The 20,361-nt window shown below is 43.0% G+C and overlaps 1 protein-coding gene across 6 annotated transcripts in view; it reads left to right on the top strand.

The window, feature by feature from the left end:
- Positions 1 to 20,361, top strand: part of DYRK3 (dual specificity tyrosine phosphorylation regulated kinase 3) — a 40,571-nt gene that overhangs the window by 15,726 nt on the left and 4,484 nt on the right. For 2 of the 6 annotated variants that reach the window (XM_082228316.1, XM_082228317.1), the window contains exons 1-2: positions 9,967 to 10,082; positions 10,393 to 10,455. Coding sequence is in view for 3 of the 6 variants with exons in the window: in XM_082228313.1 (XP_082084439.1) it covers positions 7,060 to 7,142; positions 9,971 to 10,082 (195 nt within the window). In the remaining 3 variants the exon portion in view is untranslated. Of the gene's footprint in view, positions 1 to 6,976; positions 7,143 to 9,966; positions 10,083 to 10,392; positions 10,456 to 20,361 lie in introns of those variants that run through there. The other 4 variants (XM_082228313.1, XM_082228314.1, XM_082228312.1 and 1 more) reach the window with 4 other exon arrangements.

Here is a 20,361-nt window from a genome sequence, read left to right on the forward strand (position 1 = left end):
ATCTGAGTGAGTTGTGTGTACTGAAGATGGCCATGAAAGCATTAGCAAACATAGTGAATGGCGCAAACCCAGAGCCTGCCATGGGCAAGATTCTGTTTCCTTAGCTACAGGGTTGCATCATCCTGGAGATGTAAAATACAATGCGGCAAGGAGAGTCCAACTGTCCATGGCAATGGGGCTGATATCCTACATTATTAAGGGTATCAAAAGTCTAATGAGCTAACGAAGCAGGGAATATATGCGAAAGTGGGGGAATATGTACAAAGGATCACTAGAGCAGAGCAGTGCAGACTTCAGGCTTGTGGGATCTGTTTTGAGTTTTACTAGAACCCTGAGATGAACCAACTAGAACCAGGTGCAAATGACATAAATTTAGAATTAAAGAACATGGTTCTTATGTGCATCTGATGAGAAGAGGGTTTTTGTGTCGGAAGTGAAATGAGCTTACATCCCTCACAAAATTCTATTTCTGGTCACTCCAAGTTTTCTTCATTGTACTTAATAGTAGGGTGGATACATGTTGTTGTTGTTGTTCCTGTTACTTGCTGATCTGCTGCACATCACCCAAAGATCTACCAGTAGATCCACATCTACCTTTAGCTCACCCCTGACCTAGAAGTCTTCACCTCCCTAGGATTTCCCCCTGAGGCTTTACTGGAATGAGCAAGCTTACTCAAAGAAGAGCAAGGTCCGACTTGTGGGCAGCCTAAACTCATTCTGAAACCGTATATCTGATGAGGGTCATCCTCCTGTCATTATAACAATACCATAAGGAAGATTTCCAATATGACCCACATAAGTAGCTATAAATGGTCTTACTTACATTTGGAGCTAGTGCCACATTGATCTGTGGTCCCAGAGTCGCATGTCAAAGTCAGTGTGGCCAAAGTGTAAAGTGGCTATAGACATTCTTTTAATTTTGGAGGTTGGGGGTGTAACAAAAACCTTTTGGCATCACAGTATCACAGCAAGGGACTTATGGGAGCATTCATGCAAAGCAGCAAAACACCTTTTGGCATCACAGCAGGGGATCCATATGTTGTTGTTTTTTAATGACTTGGTGGGAGGTCTTGTGGGGCCACAAAACCCAGCCCATGGGCTACTTTTAGCTACTATTTGTTTTAAGACATGCACAATTTTTCTTTGCCAGAAGCTGTACTTTTACATTACAGAGGTAGGCGGATTATGAAGGTAGGAGAAACTTGATGGGCTATTGTCTTTCTTTAACTACTGTCCTTCTCATGACACTTTCCAATAAAATACTGTGCATTTATGCTTGCATCAGAAGGTATAGCAGATACAATAGTCAGGTAAGACTGTGCTTCTGTGCATACCTTTTGGGGATAAGCCCCATTGACCTTAGTGGAACTTCAAAGTTAAAATGAACAGAATTGCACTGCAAATGTTTAAGGTTCCTACCTGTCATGATCTATGCAAACTACAATCCTAAACACACTCATTTAAAAGTAAGTCTTATCAAATTCAGAGGGACTTATTTCTGAGTAAATAGACATAGGATTGTGTGGGCCAGTAGCCTTCTGCATATCCATAAGGATGAAAGCCCCTGAATCTCTGAAACTACTATCTAGCTGTACCCAGTTGCAAGATTAGAGCAATTAACATTTAACTCTTAATTTAAAGCTATTTCAACATTTGTCTGGCTGCTGCTGATTTGCTTTAAAAAAATGATTCAAAGCCCAGGCACATCAAGCAAAAATGTGTAAAATATTCTAAGGAGAAGCTATTTTGATGGAAACCAGAGAATGACTCTCACACTCTGAAGATTATTCATTAAAATCTGGTACATGTAAAAACAAGATAAGTAAATGTTCTGGTTTTATTCTATTTCTACCTTGAAATGGAATGTATGGTGAAATACTATGGCTATTACAGCATGGTGTTTAATATATATATACACACACACACACACACACACACACACACAGAGAGAGAGAGAGAGAGAGAGAGAGAGACACGCGCGCGTGCACACAGACTGAATTTGTATAAAATATTTGCATACTGGATTCTTTCTACATAAAGAAAGGAAGCAAAAATGGAAGCAAATACGCCTACAATGTGCTTGTTGTATGTTCGCCTCAGTGTAATATAAAGTGAATTGAAAATCACATCTCACCAATAACTCCTGTGTAAGGAACAAAGTTGGACAGCCTTCTTCAAAATAATCTTGAGCAGAGAAGAAATTGAGCTTTTCCAACCTGCTGCCTTTGACATGGGACTACAGCCCCCACCATTCCTGAACACAGGCCATCTAGCTTGATCTGCAGTAAGTTTGCAGTTCAACAACATCTGGAGGGCATCAGGTTGAGGAAGGCTGGATTAATTATACCACTTGTTTGTTTATATCCCATCTTCATTTCATTTTCATTCATTTATTTATTATTTCTATGTCACTTTTTACTCACATGCATCACAAAGCGGCTTACGTACAATAAATAAGAACATAGTAAAGGTAAAGGGACCCCTGACCATTAGGTCCAGTCGTGACCGACTCTGGGGTTGTGGTGCTCATCTTGCTTTATTGGCCGAGGGAGCCGGCGTACAGCTTCCGGGTCATGTGGCCAGCATGACTAAGCTACTTCTGGCGAACCAGAGCCGCGCACGGAAACGCCATCTACCTTACCACTGGAGCGGCACCTATTTATCTACTTGCACTTTGATGTGCTTTCAAACTGCTAGGTTGGCAGGAGCAGGGACCGAGCAACGGGAGCTCACCCCCTCACAGGGATTCGAACTGCCGACCTTCTGATCGGCAAGTCCTAGGCTCTGTGGTTTAATACACAGCGCCACCCGCATCCCTAAGAACATAGTAGAACAATTACAACATAAATCATATAAAATAATTAACAAATCTTCAGTAAAACAACAACCTTCTATAAAGCACCATTAAAAAAAACCTTAAAAACCAGGCTAAACAGCACAGCCGCAAGATAATAAAATTCGTAAAGCATTACAGAAGTCATAATCCACAAAACGATATTAACGTTAACAAACTAACAATAACAAACAAACTAAGCACGCCCATGTGTTCAAAGTAGTATACACAATCCCCTTCCTCATTTCATTTTATGGCCCAAAGTCACCCAATGAGCTTCATGGAGAATTCCAAAAATACTTCACTGTAGTCTACATGGCATAGTTTTTTTGCTTTTCTTTACACTGACAATATGAGAATCTGTCATGAATTGGCCAACAAATAGCCAATACAGGCTTTATGAGGTCTAAAATCCATATTGAGGCAATACCAGTATTAGACTTTTTGGTTCTTCATTTTTCTACTATTGTAGGAAAAAGCTATTTCACAACTTGTGTCAGATATGCATTCTTAATTAATTGAGAGGTAACCGAAATGCAAACCTCAGCCGTGCATCTCAAGGGACAACCTGACTGACCTGCCTCCATATTCCAAGATAGAGCACAGCTGGTCTGGAATAATTCACGTGGAGGGAAAATGTGGTTTTGACATGAATCTACACAATATTTTTTTTAATGGACCATTCCCTGTGAGACTACAAAGCATAGAAAGCAATTAGAATACAATAAATGGCAAACCTTCTAAACAACTAAAATGTGATTGGGGTTGGGAGGCAGTAAATATTTATTGTAAACTTTGCTTCCCCGAAGGAAAATGGCATGGTACAGCACATATGCCCCAGAGACATGAGGAAGGCTGTGATCCCTGTTAACAGCACCAGATGGCTCTCAGCATTGCTTTTGCAAAATTATTCGATATCCTTGAAAAGAAAACCCAAATATTTGATCATGGGATATTCATATAAAGCCTTATTCATAAACCCTTTCATATAAGGAGGGTAACATTCCAAATTAAACTCTGATACACACTTATTAGTGCTAATGAGAGTGTTGTCTAAAGATGCAAGAATAGTCAACAAAAGGTATCATTTTCAACCGTGAGGAGGTCAATTGGAGTTTTCAGCTAAAAAGAAAGAAAGAAAGATTCTAAGAACTGAAGGATGGATAAAAACTCACTTTAGGGATCAAGAGAACGGAAGGCATATTGAACACAACATTTGTTTATCTGCAGTTTGGTTGAAGTTATGTCAATATTTTTCATTCTTAGTATAAAATCAAATTTTATATATGGTAGCAGGGTGTCAGCATCCCAAGCTCTCATTATAACCAAGCACAGAAGCTCCACACAAAAAACCCCAAAACCTTTTCTTGGCTGCACACAGATAGTATTCAACACATTATGTTTTGTTTTGATTGGCATAGGCGTAACTTAAAGAGAACTTGTAATGTGTAAACCTATAAACAGGTGGACAGACTTCAGGTGTTGCAATCTATTTTGTTCTGCTATACTGTTTTCAGTGCCTGCTTTTTTGTTTAGGCCCAACCTGTAATGTAAAGTTGGAATGTATTTTAATATGTAATTTTATTTAATAATAATAGAATCATAGAGTTGGAAGGGACCCTAAGGATCGAACCTGCAACCTTGGCATTATTAGCACCACACTCTAAGCAACTGAACTATCCATATATTTTTAACTGCTTGCTTTATTTTTATTTTTTGTAGGTCGGCTTTTAACTTCTGACTTTTATCAATAATTTCAATGTATATTATATATTTTATGTAAGCTGGTTTGAGGTTTCTACACTGCCTCCCACAGTTTGGTCAAACTCATGTTAGTAGCTTCTACAATATAGTGGTGTACAAATGCTGTTAAATAAAAGCAAAACAAATATTAGAATCCTGATGCCTACCAACTGGAGTGAGGTGCAAAATATGTGTGGGTGTTCCTGCAGGGCTGACCCAAGACATATTGATGCCTGAGGTGAAGAGCAAGATGGTGCCCGTCTAGATGGGCAGTTCAGTCTTCAGTACTAGTGACAGCATTGTGCAGTACACCTTGGGACAGCAGGTTGCATTGAGGGAGTGTATGACCCACCATTGTCATCCTGTAGGACATCACTTATATTAACAAGTATATCAAATTTATATGAAATCCATATCAAGCAATGTCAAATTTATATCAAAAGACAGGACTTATGGGGAACGGGGTGGGGCACCTGACACTTTTTGTTTGACATAATGTATGTCCCATGTTGTGCTGCATTCCCTTTCCACCAACCTGCCAGCAAAAATCGGTGGAACCAAGGCCAGTCCAAGACATCTGGGCATCTGAGGTGAACCACAAGATAGCGTTCCCCTCCCTGCCATGGAAGAAGGGGTGAGTGAAGATCTAAATCAGAACCCCAAGGGGGGGATAAGGATCTACATCAGGATCTGCTGCCTCTGTGGATCCTGCTGCCTGAGGCAGTCACCCCACCTTGCCTCACTGATGAAGCATTCATTACATGTACATTTTGCATTTGTACAGTAGGCTAGTATCTACACACATCCCCCTCTCTCCTCCATCCAGACAAGCAACAGGCATTATCAGAGTTCAAGAACACAGGGAGGGCCGGGGAGAGATCCAAGAACCACATTTTGGCCACTGCGTCTGAGCTTCCCCACCCTTGCCCTAGATAATCGGGAGCCCAATTTGTCAGGCACTGTATATTCCACTCAACAAAAACAATCCTCTGTTACAAGTAAGTTCCTAACCAAAGCTTATTTAAAACACGGCTTAATGCTGAAATCCTACACACACTTTGGTGGAGGTAAAGGTAAAGTTAAAGGTACCCCTGGCCGTTAGGTCCAGTCGCGGATGACTCGGGTTGTGGCGCTCATCTTGCTTTATTGTTCGAGGGAGCCAGCGTACAGCTTCTGGGTCATGTGGCCAGCATGACTAAGCCACTTCTGGTGAACCAGAGCAGCGCACAGAAACGCCGTTTACCTTCCTGCCGGAGCGGTACCTATTTAGCTACTTGCACTTTTTGATGTGCTTTTGAACTGCTAGGTAGGCAGGAGCTGGGACCGAGCAATGGGAGCTCACCCCGTCACATGGATTTGAACTGCCAACCTTCTGATCAGCAAGCCCTAGGCTCTCTGGTTTAGACCCACCAAACTCAGATGGGCATACAATTACACTGGAAATAAATGTAGCCTAGTTTTAACTGGTTTGTCAGATTGAATGTGTTTTGGATCTTCTAGTGTCATGGTGGACATAACACTTGGCCTGTTGCTGAAAGTATTCAAGCTTGGGAGTTACACAGAACTGTTTAGTAGGCAGAAAGATAAAACAGGAGCAGGGGAAGCTGCCTTTTATCAAGCCAGATCACTTGTCCATCTAGTTCAGTATTGTTTACCGTGATTGGCAAGTGGCTTTCCAGAATGTTAGGCAGGGGTCTCCCAGCCTGACCTGGAGATGCTGAGTGTTAAGTTGTGTGAGTGTTGCCCTTGGGACCGTCTACGTGCAAAGCAGTTGCTTTATACCACTGAGTTATGGTTTTCCTCCTTAAAATAACAAAACCACGGTTTCTTGGAAGACTTATGAGTGAAGACGTATACCCATGCGTTGCAAGCGTCTTGTGGTGGTGCTGACACCTTAACAAGATCTGGCAGCTTTGTTTAGAAGAACACTTGTGTCAGACCAAGAGCTTGCGGCATAATAACTGTTAGGGCAGCCCATGCTGCAATAAGCGCCAGCCACAGCGAAAGTCCACGAAAGCTCATGCCATAATGAACGTGTTAGTCTTCAAGGTGCCACAAGGCTCTGTGCTGTTGTTATTCGCATTCGACGTGGCTTCGCTACAGACAAGAGGCTCTTTTTGAGGTCCCGGCAAGGTTCCTAAGGCGTAGCCCTAAAACACACACGCACACATTGGGTCGCTCAAATGATTTTATTTACGAAGCCGCCTGCCAGCAACCCCCCCCCCTCCGCCGCCTCCTCTCTCCCCACTCATCCCCTTTCCCCCCTCGGCGCCCTCCCGTTTCCTTTCTCTTGTCCCCGCTCGCCTCCTCCTCTCACCGCGCAAGCGCATAGAGGGCCAAGCAGACGTTCCCTTAGCAACCGCGCCCTGAGCACTGCCGCGGCCCCGCCCGCCGTGCTACAGCCTCAGAGGAGAAAGAGGCGAACGAGCGAGGCAGGCAGGCAGGCAGGCAGCGCGAGCCGGAGTGTGGGCCTGGCTAGGGTGATGGGGCGCAGGGCCCGCGGGCTTCCACCCCGCTACCGCCATGATGCTGCTGAGCAGGAAGCCGGAGGGTCCCCTCACTGCAGGTAATAACGGCCCCTCCCGGGCGGGGAGGTTGGATGGGGCTCTACCTCGGATCTTATTCCTACCCCCCCCCCCGACTTGGAATGGATCCCTCCACTCCTCGAGGCGAGAGGGCCTTTGGGCCATTCGAAGACTCGGAGAGGGGGGGTCCCGTGGGGCTTCTCGCGGAAGAGCACAAGAAGAGAGGCGAAGTATCGATCTGTATTATTGCATATGCAGCCGAACGCACATGCCGCGCTGGCCCCGCTTCCTCGGAGAGAGGCCACGTTGCGCCTGCCTCGTCCACCCCCGTTTTATGCAACGAGGATTTTGAGGTGGGGGCCCCCGACCGCCTACATTGGGAGGGGAGGCTGTTGCGTTGTTTTACGAAGGAAAAAGAGTCTTCCAAGCGATCCCGCGTCCTGCCCTGTGTGTGCGTGCGAGTGTGTGAAATCCACTTCTTTGTTGCTCCCTTTTCCACCCTGCGCCCTTCCGTTAGATCGATTGCGAGGAGTTTAAAGGATAACTCATCCGTTTTAGGTTATCTGGATCCGCAGTATAATGCAGCGGGGGGGGGGGCATATTGTGGAGGGGGGTGGCGGGGGGAATCTAGCACCAGAGAGAGGGATGGTGGGAGAGAAAGAGGGAGGCATGAGGTTGCGGCAAGCTTGTTTTGAAGCGAAGGGCCGGCCGGGTGCTTTTTTTGTTTTTGCAGGGGTCGCGACGGAGAAAGCACCGTCGGCAAAAATGCTAAAAGCCCGGTCCTGTTGTGGGTTAAGCCTCGTTGCGGGATTGGCCGCCAAGTAAACATGCACACGATTGCAATCGGAGCTTGTGGGTTTCATCCGACTAAGTTGTACTCAAGGGTAGACCTTTCGGAAATAATGGGCCTGGGTTAGCCATGCTCCTTGTTTTCAATGGGTCTGCTCTTGAGTAGGACTAGCAGTGGATTCGGCCCTGCGTGTTTTCGCTGGGGTGGTGGTGGTGGATGGAGTCGAGAGAAAGAGGAAAAATGCGGATGGAGTCTTGGGAAGCGTGTTGGGACGGGTTCCCCAGGAGACCAGGGGAAAACTCCCCATTGCACGAGAGGTTTAAAATGCCAGTCGGGACAAAGCAGCCGGCGTCTGATTTTAACGGACAAGCTGGCCTGAGTTGGGAGGATTGTGCTTTACCATAGGAAACGACGTCGATTTCTTTCTTTCTAAGGTTCTGTAACAATTGCTTTGTTAGGTCTGGGCGAGTTTAACGCAAGGGGAAGGTTGATCAGTATGGATCTGAAATGGTCTCATGTTTCAGAGCGTTTTGTGTGTAAACGCATATCCAAAATACTCTTTATGACTTTAAGAGACTTAGACGCAGGCAGGCCAGATTCCTTCAAGTCACTGCCAAATTCTGCATAAGGAAGAATTTTTATTTTGACATTTTTCCGTTGGCAACTTAGTTGACTTCTTTTTAACTGTTTTCAATTAGGACAAGGAGCATTCATTTGTTCAGATCAGCAGTACTCCTCATGTAACTATTTTGTTTGTTAGTTTTGCAATCCAAGTTTTAAAAGAAAGGCAATTTTTTTAGTGATCAAGTAAGGCGGGGTGAAGAACCTATTTCTTTTCCTTCACACCATTGATTTTTCTGTTTCACTGTGTCTGTAGAACACATTTGTTAAATTAGCATCTTCAGGAATAGAATACAGTGGTACCTCGGTTTACATACGCTTCAGGTTACAGACTCCGCTAACCCAGAAAGATTACCTCGGGTTAAGAACTTTGCTTCAGGTTGAGAACAGAAGTCGTATTCCGGCGGCGCGGCAGCAGCGGGAGACCCCATTAACTAAAGTGGTGCTTCAGGTTAAGAACAGTTTCAGGTTAAGAACGGACCTCCAGAATGAATTAAGTACTTAACCCGAGGTACCACTCTACTGTTTTATAGCTATGCATATATGTCAGTATCAAACTCTGGTCTGTGGGATTTATGGGGGGGGGGCGGAATAACAATAAATGCAGCATTCACATGAAAATAAAATCATTTGCATAGGCCAAGGATAACTGGTTGGAATATAACTTCTAACTGGAGATCAGTTTAAAACAAAAATGTAGAAAATTAAGGTCATTCTTTTGCATGTTTGCTTGGAAGCAAGCTCTACCGATTTCAGCCTTAGTGTAAATAATATTGAAGGTGGTGTTTTTACAGTTACATAGCAATATAATATTTGTAGACAACTGTGTTTGTGACCCAATACACATATTGATTTGTGTAGTAATTTGTATTTCTGGAACTATTATTCTCTGTCACATTAAGCAGACATTGATTCATAAGTGCTGCGCAACACATTTGCACTTTCATTTACTTTAGAAGGAATTTTATCTATTTATTGGCTTATTTTGCAACCTTTAAATAAAGTTGTTACAGAATTGTGTACTCTTCTCAGATAATTTTCTTTAAAACACATTGCTAGCTAAAATATTTTAAGATTTTCTTGATACTTGTGATAAATGGACCTGGTTTGAGAGCTTGATCCATAAACAAATCCTAAAGCTAGTGAACATTTAGCCTAGTGATGTGGAACCTGTGGCCCTTCAGATGTTGCTGAACAACAATTCCCATTATCTCTGACTTGGCTATGCTGGCTGGGGACAATGAGCTATGGAGTCCTAAAACACGTTGAGGGCCACAGGTTTCCAATATCTGATCTAGCCTTAAGAAACCGGTTTTTAGCTGTGTTATAGTTGCTGCTTTTTTGTTTCCTTTTTTTCATCCTGTGCAAACTTAAGTGGCTTACTGAAAAATAAATTAAAAATAACGTTTGTATGAATTGGTGTTAGTTTTTACTGACCATCTTGTTATTTCCAGCCAGGTTTGGAGATGGCTTGTACGATTCCTACATGAGAATAGATCAGATTAGATATACAGATCCTACAAATGAAGAATGCACCCCTTCTGGACTTCCGTCACTGGGGAGACCTAATGTAAGTAATTTCAGGAATCTTGGATTCTGTCTCCAGTGTTGCAAAACATTAATACAGCTGTATCCATGAGGAAGGTCATTTTGTTCTTACTGATTTTTATTCCAGACCATAGGATATGCTGTTTAGCATGATCTAGAATGTTACTTAATAACTGGATGCAACTCATGATACTAATGTATGTGTGTTTTATTAGTCAGTAACTCATTCCTGTCTTAACAAGTACAGCCTTGCAACTCAGTTTTCTGGGGGTAGTCACCCCACTGCTGCTCTGCCTGCCTTACTGCTTCTCTTTCCCCCTCCCCTATTGTAGCATAGCCCCAGGAGGTGTTCATGATGTGGGAGAGGGCCTGGTGACAACAACAGGCATGCCCAGGTAAGGGAACAGAGAGCACCTTTAACATCTCTTGACAAGAGAGCTGAATTAAGAAGTGCCAAAAACCTGCCTGTCTCTGTGCAGACAGTACACCTAGCACTTTAGAGGTTCTCTGGTCCTTTCTGCAGTGACAAAAAATATGTTTAAAAGCTGTCTTCTAAATTTTCAAGCTTGTTCTAGACATCCATTTGTATTCCTCAGGGGAAACATCAATATAGAAAGTTAGAAATAAACTATTTATTTATTTATTGAATTTCTATACCGCCCTATACACAGAGGTCTCAAAATATTATTATTGAATTCATTCTCTTCCAGCTTACATCAGAGTAAGAGTTGCAAGAGCAGCTCTTCTGTGACTTTATTCTTCGAACTGTTAAATAAATCACCTTTCTCTAGGATAAGACAGAAGTAAAATCTGATTGGTGAAGAAGCAAGCCATAGGTAGTAGAACTGATAATTGTGTTTGTGCTATCTTTGTTGGTCAGAAGTGAGAGAGATCACACTATAGGTGCAGAAGTCTGCTATGTTATCTGGGGAGCCATGTTTGTTGCATTTATACTTGGCACGGGAGTACTAGGACTGCACCTGTGTGTATCTGAATATACTTTAACTTTTAAATGCAACTAGGCATTTATAGGGCTGAAATAGTACTTTTGTGTTTATGTATTATGGGTGTTGTTTTTATTTCTTCATATGCTCCCAGTAAGTAAGGAACCCTATTTCTTTTTGGAACACCACTATTCTCTGTTACTTGAATTCTATTTTTATAGACATGATAGATGTTTTAATCAGAGTTGTATTTCTTTGGAAGCTGGATGAAGTGGCTCATTTGGGTTGTATCAATTATATCCAGCTGTGGCAATGATCTTAACTGTAAGATGATGTGTAAATACTTTCCAGCAACAGGGGAATTCTATTCTGAGTGAAACCAAAGATTCCCTGCATAGTCTGATCACTGAGAGAAGAAACTGGCATGTACAGTTTTAGCATTCTATCATGCCATGATTGCTTATTGGAAACTTGTGGCTAAAAGCCAGAGGGGAGTAAATGGATTAGAATGTGACATAGAGATGTGAAAGCAAATGCATTGGGTCAGATCATGACTGTTATAAACGTGTTTGTCAGCTTGTGACACCTAACAATACTTTTTGACCTCCCCGTCTTCGCAAGTGTGTGTATGTGTGTGCATACACACATATTCAAATCATTTATGAATGCATATAAAAGCGAATACTGTTTTTCTAGACCATCATTGAATTTTGTGCCCTTTTAAAAAAATAATCAAACACCCATGTGCCTGTTCAGATTATTTATACTATGTTTTCTTATAAACCCTTTCAGTCATGGATTTCTTGCTTTTTGAAGTACAGTCCTCTGTACACTTATGTGGGAATAAGCCCATTTGAAATTAGTGGGACTTGCTTCTTGGGAAATGTCCATTGATAATTCTGTAATTTCAATATCCTGTTTCTGAAATCTTTGTGAGCTGCCATATGTAGTCGCTTCTTTAAAAAGTATAACTAAAAATTATATTGAAATATATAAATGCATTTGCCTTATTGACCCAAATGAAAGTGAGGAATATTTAAATAGCTTAAATGTTATTCATATTATCAATGAGGTTTAGGGAGGAAATAAAAAAAGTCCAATGTATGCAACCAGCATCTGCTTTAAACTTTACGTAAGGTAAACATTCCTGAATGTATTCACTTAACTAAAGGTTCATACCATGGGTTTTTATGGGATTTTTTTTGTTTGTTTTTTGTTTCCCCTCAACCCTTTAAATACTTCTCCATTCTGAGCATGTGTGCAAGGTTCTTTTCTGCACCATGCGCACATGCAGTAAAAACAAAACTTCCAGGAAGTGCACAACAGTGTAAGATCAAATGTTACTAGCTTTAGTTCTCATGTTTCACAATGAGCAAAATGAAGGCGTGTATTATTTTGTGGGGAACAATATCTGTTTCCATTAAAAATAAAAATAGTAGTCAGCTCTTGCATAAAAGTGCCATTTTCCTGACTTTGTATAGTTTTTGTGCAAATAGTGTTAGAGGTCTTGTGCACAACTGCCATGTTACTTTTTAAAAATAATTAAAAAGTCTGATATATGCATTGCAATTATAATAATCCACCAAAGTTACTGGGTGGAGGTCTACAGAGAATAATTCCTGAACTGTGCACACCTTCAGCATGTGGCAGTCAGTGGAAATAAATGTTTTTGTTTGGCATTAGGGTCTGCTTGAAACAAAAACTAGCTAGGTTGTGATTAGGTGAGGCACAAACAGAAGGGGCCACCCACTGAAACATCATACACATGACAAATTGCCCCCAACCCACACACAAAAATGCAACTAGCTTCCATACCAGTGATGACCGCTAATGTATAATAGGGCAATTTTTGCTTACTGGATTTTTCAGTGAGGGAAATCCAGATTAATTGTACTACTATGAACTGGTGTTTTGATGCTGACAAATTTGTATGGACACTCTTGAGAAACCTATGTGCACAAGCAGCACTGAGTCTACAATAAACTGGAAATGCCCTTGTCTTCTGATAATGCAATCTTAGTGCTCTAAGGAGTTAATCCTATTGTACTTACAGACAGTCCTGAGCATGGTTACTCAGAAGTAAATAGCGCAATATTAAGAGAACAAGCAGTCTTCCAAGGCTAACCTATATTGGGAGTATTCAAAAAACTGATCTGAACAACACACCACATGTGTTGTCACTCATTTCTCTTGGCTGCTAACAGCTAGTCTATGGGCTAAGTAAACTATGTAGTCCAGCTTTTGCAAGAGGAAGTGTTGGAAGCAGGGTGACAGGTTACTCTGAAGTCATCTGATTGGAAATGGAACTTGTAGTTAAAATTGTAATGTGGGTCAGTCTGCCAAAAGTCATCTGATCATTATCCAGCTGGCCATTCTACTGGAGAGAGGGTTCTTTACATCCCAGCTGTCTCAGGGAAGTCAGACTACCAAACCTGAACAACAGGATTTGGAATTCTAACCAGGTGTGAAATGTGTTGATGGATGGTTCCAATGGGGAGAAAGGGAGTTCTTTGCTTTCCAGTTAAGCCAAGCCAAACTATAGGAAAGTGGCTTCTGACATCCCACAGTCTAAGCACACTTATGCCAGCTGGAGCACCATAGAATTTGGCATGAATTATCTGTACTGGCAACATTGTACTAACATCAGGGTTATGTTGGCATAATATCACAAATTAACCCGCTTTACTTCTGTTGTGGTGTGACATCCTGCAGGTGCAGGGACCAATAAAGGCAGTGTAGGATATGTTGGAAAGGAGCCGTCTGAATCATAAACTCTCTGACTCTGCTCCTGGCACCTACGTCAGTTACACTGACAGAAAAATGGTGAGCCCATTCAACTCAGTAGAGAGTTGAAACACACTATAACCCTCCTGCTCTGGCCACAGCTCCACAGACATAGGATGCAGTTAACGCTGCACTCAATTACATCACACCTACAGCAGTATATAAATCCTGACAGGTGCTATAGCTCCGATGAGAGCATGGGGCTTTGTTAGAAATACTTGGAGCATGCAAGGGAGAACTTTAGTAATGGGAGTTATGGAGAAAGGGCATTTTACACAAACAGCCTCATCAGGACACCTCTAGGAAGAGCAGGTTGCTAACACCTTCTTGCAGCCCCTGTAGGTACTCTCTCTCTAGTCTCCACACAAAAACAGCAAGATGCATGTTGTTTCTGCCACTATACCTAGGGATACACACACACCACACAATTAAGCGTGGAAAGGGTACCATGCCTCATAGTGCCCCCTCACTCCCAGCCACCCCACTTCAGTATTGTTTACTGTGTATTGGCTAACCATTCTTCCTCCCTCCACAGCTAGTAGCATTGCCACCCACACAGGAGAGGTAAGTACATTCAGTAAGGGAGGGGGAGGCCAGTGGCCATGAACCCCCACATGAAGGTAAGCTCTCTGTTGATGAATGGCAGTAACTGCACTCTAACCATTGCTTGCCAAATACTCACGATCCCTTTTGCAGTTGGGGGCATGGAGTAGAACAAAACACTGCAACTTCCTACAAGAGATAGGTAAGTATTGTCTTGGAGATTGCAATCCACTCCCCATTGGGGGTTGGGTGAAGGGAGACAGCACTCTCTCACACACACTTGATCAAAAACACCAGGTGAGCATTGTGGTCCAGGAACTATGTGCTGCAGTTGCTGACCATTGTTCTCTACTGTCTGTGTGCACCACCCCCCCGGCACTCCATCGTCTGACCTTGAACAGAAGCTGTATCTTCTTCCTTACTCCCAGCACCATTGCAGACCAAGTGAGGCCTTCAGCATTACTGGCCTCAGTAACCTGTATGATTCTGGCTGTTTCTCTGTGGAGTTGCCAACTTTCACTTTTTCCAGTGCATAAGTTGCATTATGGACAGTTGCACACTTTGGTGACGGATGGCACTGCAGAGTAAACCACCTGTTATCCTGTTGTCTTATACAACTTTCATAAAAGTCTGGCAACCCCATCCATGTGTCTTGGATGCTGTTTAGTAAAATGCTTGCCTTTTGTTATAGCTGACCATTTGTTTGTTACTGGAGGTGAGCAGGTTGAGATCATTTCCACACCCCAGAGTATGTTCTGTCCTCTGCTAGCCTCAGGAAGGGACTTTAAATGAAAAAGATCTTCGGGGAATTCTTTGCTATCAGGTCTGAAGAGATGCAACATTTCCACCCGCTTGCCATTTTACCTACAGTGAGGGTAAAAGAAGAAGAGTTTGGAATTGCTATCCCACTTTATCACTACCCTAAGGAGTCTCAAAGTGGCTAACAATCTCCTTTCCCTTCCTCCTCCACAACAAACACTCTGTGAGGTGAGTGAGGCTGAGAGACTTCAGTGTGACTAGCCCAGGGGTCTGCAACCTTTAAGACAAAAAGAGCCACTTGGACCCGTTTCCGAAGAAAAAACAACAACTGGGAGCCGCAAAACCATTGCGACATTTAAAACAAATATATCTCCGGAGCCACGATCTGACAGCGGGCGGGAAGGTGACGTCGGGACGGTGCGTGACTAACGCACGCACCGCCCCCATGCAACGTCACAGCCAGTACAGCGCCCGCCACAGTGAGGAGTGTCGGGGCGCACAATGTGCCTCCTCCCCTCGCTAGTATCCGCCCCGGAGCCGCAGCAAAGATGTAAAAGAGCCACATGCGGCTCCGGAGCCGCGGGTTGCAGACCCCTGGACTAGCCCAAGGTCACCCAGCAGCTGCATGTGGAGGAGCGGGGAAGTGAACCCAGTTCACCAGATTACGAGTCCACCGTTCCTAACCACTGCACCACACTGGCAGTCTCCTCTGCACTCACAGGCAGCCCGGTCACTGCCACCGTGATCAGTGAGGCAGGCAGTTTGGAGGTGGAGGAGATAATGAGCAGACCTGGGCAAACAAGCATGAGGGATGTTTGACTAGATGGGACCAGTGATACAAAAGGCAACCTACGTCATCTGAAGGCCAGGCAATTGACTCATGCAACACTCCTCTGACACTGCACTGTTTTCCAGAGGAAGATTACATCTTGGTTTTACCCTAGAAGCTCCTGCCTGTGAAATGTGTGCTATTCTGCTGGGTTAGGGCTCATAGAAAGCTGCATCATACTCAGACCATCTAGTTCAGTATTGTCTAAGTGACTCTTCAGGGTCATATGTGAGCCATTCCAAGCCCTATATAGAAATGAGAATTGAACCTTTATCATGTAAGCATGCTCACTATGATAGGACCCTTTCCCTCATGTACCTTCTTTGCCCTGGTATACACAGCTAGTAGCTCAGGAAGGACACAGTGACCACAGTCACATGGAACACTAAACTATATTCTAGTGCTACATGCACAAACCTCTCCAAGCCCAAGTAAAGCATTGAGCTCATGCACTCTCCCTCCTCCTGACACCAAGTTTGTTTTTGCTAGTAAAGAATCTTGGCTTAGCATTTTGTACAAACCAAGGATCCTGTTTTAAAACAAACCATGGTTGGTCTCTAAGCAAGCTGAATAGGGCTGATGCAATGCATCCTCCTGTCTCCTGTGGCTAGGTTATCATCTGCTTAGTAGAGTGTACCATGTACGTTCTAGTTCTACCTACTCCCTCACTTTTGTATCTGACATGCCTGTTGCAGGTAAGACATGCAAAAGGTGAGTGACCATGTTTCTGCCATCCCCTAGTAGGCCCCACTTCTTTTGTATTCTGGAACTCTATGCTGTGAACCATGACACTGTTTCTGCTGTTCTGCCCATTCTCTCTTCCATTTTGTATTGGGGAGTCAGATTTTGTTATAGGATGATTTACCCATCTTTTCCCTCTAGAAGGAGTGCTCAAACAGGCTTACCATATATCTGTGCCTGTGGACACACACAGTTTTTATGCTGCTGTTGTATGTCTCCAACTTTTGGTTTAAGAATTGATCCCATTTAAGTCACACGGATACAACAGCAATATAAGTGGTCACAAGTGTATCTGAGACCATATGACTTTGTTTCAATGTGCCATGGCATAAGGCCGCTAAAAATATGGCATAACTGATACATCTTGCAAGCTGAAAAATTTATATCATTTAAATGTATTGGTGTGAAGGAAGTTTACTGCATGGAAATGCTCACAAAATATTTACATGATTAGAATAGCATTAATTTTGCAGAATTGTGGACTCCAATTTAAGGGGAAATGTCAATGAACTTTAAGTACAGCTACTGTGGAGTCTGGGGAAGAGTATTTTGCCCTAAAATTCAAACTCTTCTCTTTTATCGAGAGTTAATCTTAAATAAATTAATACTATGGGATACAGTTGTATGTAGTTCTGGAAGTGCCTCACCAAAGACTCCTGACCGAGCTTAGCAGTCATGGAATAAGAAAAGAGGCCCTCTTGTGGATCAGTAACTGGTTAAGAAACAGGGAGCAGAGGGCAGGAATAAATGGACAGTTCTCCAATGGCAAGATGTAGCAAGTAGAGTACCCCCAGGATCAGTATTGTGCTTTTTAATTGGTTCATAAACAATTTAGAATTAGGATTGAGCAGTGATGGAGCCAAGTAAGCTTATGATACCAAATTATTCCAGGTGGTTAAAACAATAAGGAACTGTGAAGAGCTCCAAAATACTGTGTAAATGGCCAATAAAATGGCAAATGCAATTAAATGTTTAAAAAAGTGTGAAGTGATGTACACCATGTACATGCTCATGGGGTCAGAACTAGAAGTGACTGAGCAGAAATAAGACCTAGGCGTAGTGGAGAGCTCAGTGAAGATGTCAACCCAGTTTGCAGCAGCTGTGAAAAAGGTGACATGTTAGGAATGCTTAGAAAATGAATTGAAAATAAAACTGTGAGTATCATAATGCTGTTATACAAATCTGTGGTGCAGCTGCACTTGGAATACCGTACACAGTGCTGTACAGTCACAGGATAGGTGGACATGGCTTACCCAAAATGGCTTGGCACGCCTAATTGGGCCAACAGAATGGAGGTTCGCCACCCCGATGTTGCACACGGGATCTGTTCCGGAGCTCCAGTTAAATCCCGAGGTGTTCATATCTGGAGGTGCATGCGTGCAGTTTAGTTCTTCTGCGCATGTGCGCGGGGCGAAACCCGGAAAAATACTTCTGGGTTTCCCACGCACATATCCCGAAGGTGAACGTAAGTAGAGGTACCACTGTACTTCCCAAGTAATCTTAAACAAAGCATTGTTTAAAAGTTATCATAGTTAAATTTTGATATTTTGTTTCATTGACAGTGTATGATGGGAACCATTTAGTCCCTGTACCCCTTTCCTTCAATGTTGTCTCATATTTGACAAGTTTGTCAAAATAGATTTTGTTTTGGAAAATGCCTAGCCTAATTCAGAGTACACAGTGCATGTAATGTGTGTGTCTGTTTTCAGACTTTTCATAATAGAACATTGGATTTTTTCTGAAACCTGAAACATACTTTCCTGTTCTACATTTTGCAATATATTGAAAGTATTTTTCTAGGTCTTCTGGATTGTTACTGGTTAGGTAAAGGTAAAGGTACCCCTGGCCATACGGGCCAGTCGTGTCCGACTCTGGGGTTGTGCGCCCATCTCACTTAAGAGGCCGGGGGCCAGCGCTGTCCGAAGACACTTCCGGGTCATGTGGCCAGCATGAAAAGCTGCATCTGGCGAGCCAGCGCAGCACACGGAAATGCCGTTTACCTTCCCGTTAGTAAGAGGTCCCTATTTATCTACTTGCACCCGGGGGTGCTTTTGAACTGCTAGGTTGGCAGGCGCTGGGACCGAACGACGGGAGCGCACCCCGCCGCGGGGATTCGAACCGCCGACCTGACGATCGGCAAGTCCTAGGCGCTGAGGTTTTACCCACAGCGCCACCCGCGTCCCTCTTGTTACTGGTTACTTTGTGTAATAATTGTGGTCCAGTAGATGAGATCTAGCAGTTAAGCAGAGGGCTAATCTGGCTGCTAATTACAGTCTTAAAATTTGTGTTTTAAGAGGCCCTTGAGCTCCACTGTTGTGTTTGGATGCCTTTTTGACAGTTCTGAAAACAACAGAAAGCAGACGTGCTTTTTACTGTAGCTTGTTCAGGAGAGAGGAGAAAGGTTACCTGTAGGGCACTGTGCTACGAAATGAGTGAATGTTAAAGGGATATTAATACTTTATAGAAGTTGAAATTCTTTGTTATTTCCTTTCTCATTTTCCCCACCAGCAGGAAATGACTGAGTAATGGGAATTGGGCAAAGAGTGGCATAGCTGTTTGAATTCTAGTGCGTTAAATGGTTGCTTGATGTCGGGAGGCCCAGAGAAATGAGAGGTAGAGCTTTCTCAAGCTAATGTCTTCCTGTGGGAGTTTGTTGCAAGCCTGTGTGTGTGTGTGTTGTCTCTTTGTTCGTACAAAAGACTAATCATTAGTCCTCGGTTCTTAAAAACCAATCAAACCAAACCCAAATAGTTTTCTAACTTTCTTCTTATCAGCATGACCTCAGTTTATTTCCTTGTAGGATCACTGTCAAAACAGAGAATGTGTTGTGAAACAAAATACTGCCCTAGGAGGTATGAGGCTTAATCATACCATGCATTTCTTTCAGAGCAGAGAATGGGGAAAGAGCGATGTCATGGAATCAGGTGGTCAGTGGCTGGGAGTTTGCTTTCTTTTGAAAGGGAGGAGGCTTTCCTAGGCAACATAGATAGCCGATATGAAGAAGGATGTAGCAGGGAATTCGCCTCAAACATATATGTCCATTTACATGCTTTGGGAAAATAGTTGTGGAAAACTAACTTGATCATGGTTCTCTGGTGTTTGCAAAATATGGGATTTTGATCACGGAAAGGAAGTTAGGTGCTGAGGTTGGGTTTGTAGGAAGAGGCGGCATTTCTGTGCCACGTAAATATGTTTCTGTTTCTGGAAAAGTGGTTATCACTCTATATTAAATTCCTCTCTACAAATCCTGTTTGGTTTTTTGAGCCATTAAAATAATGCTTCTCTGACCCTTGGCAAATTTTATATTTTGGAGCATGAAAGCTGGAAACTTGGGTTTACAAAACACAAAAGCTGAACTTATTCATTGCCAGCTTCCAAGTACTATAGTTTTTAGGCACATTCCCACCATCCTTGGGTCAGATGGGTCCAAGAATCTTCCTCATTTATTGGTCAGAGGGAAAAGTCTGAAATAGTTCAGTCTGTGGCACCATGCAGCTTTAAACTTTCGCCTTTTTGTGCTTGTCACATGCCAGATCTCTTCACCTTTAACTGATAGCAGAATGTCTTTTCAGACATGTGCCTCTTTGTTATTGTGAGTTAATCCATAGCAAGTACCAGTATAATAGTTGGAAAATGCTATACTTATTTACCTTTTTATTTCAAGGTGTGACCTTTTAGGTTGCAGATAAACACTGTATGTT

Source organism: Podarcis vaucheri (assembly GCF_965113315.1).
Source record: "Podarcis vaucheri genome assembly, chromosome: 6".
Lineage (NCBI taxonomy): Eukaryota > Metazoa > Chordata > Lepidosauria > Squamata > Lacertidae > Podarcis > Podarcis vaucheri.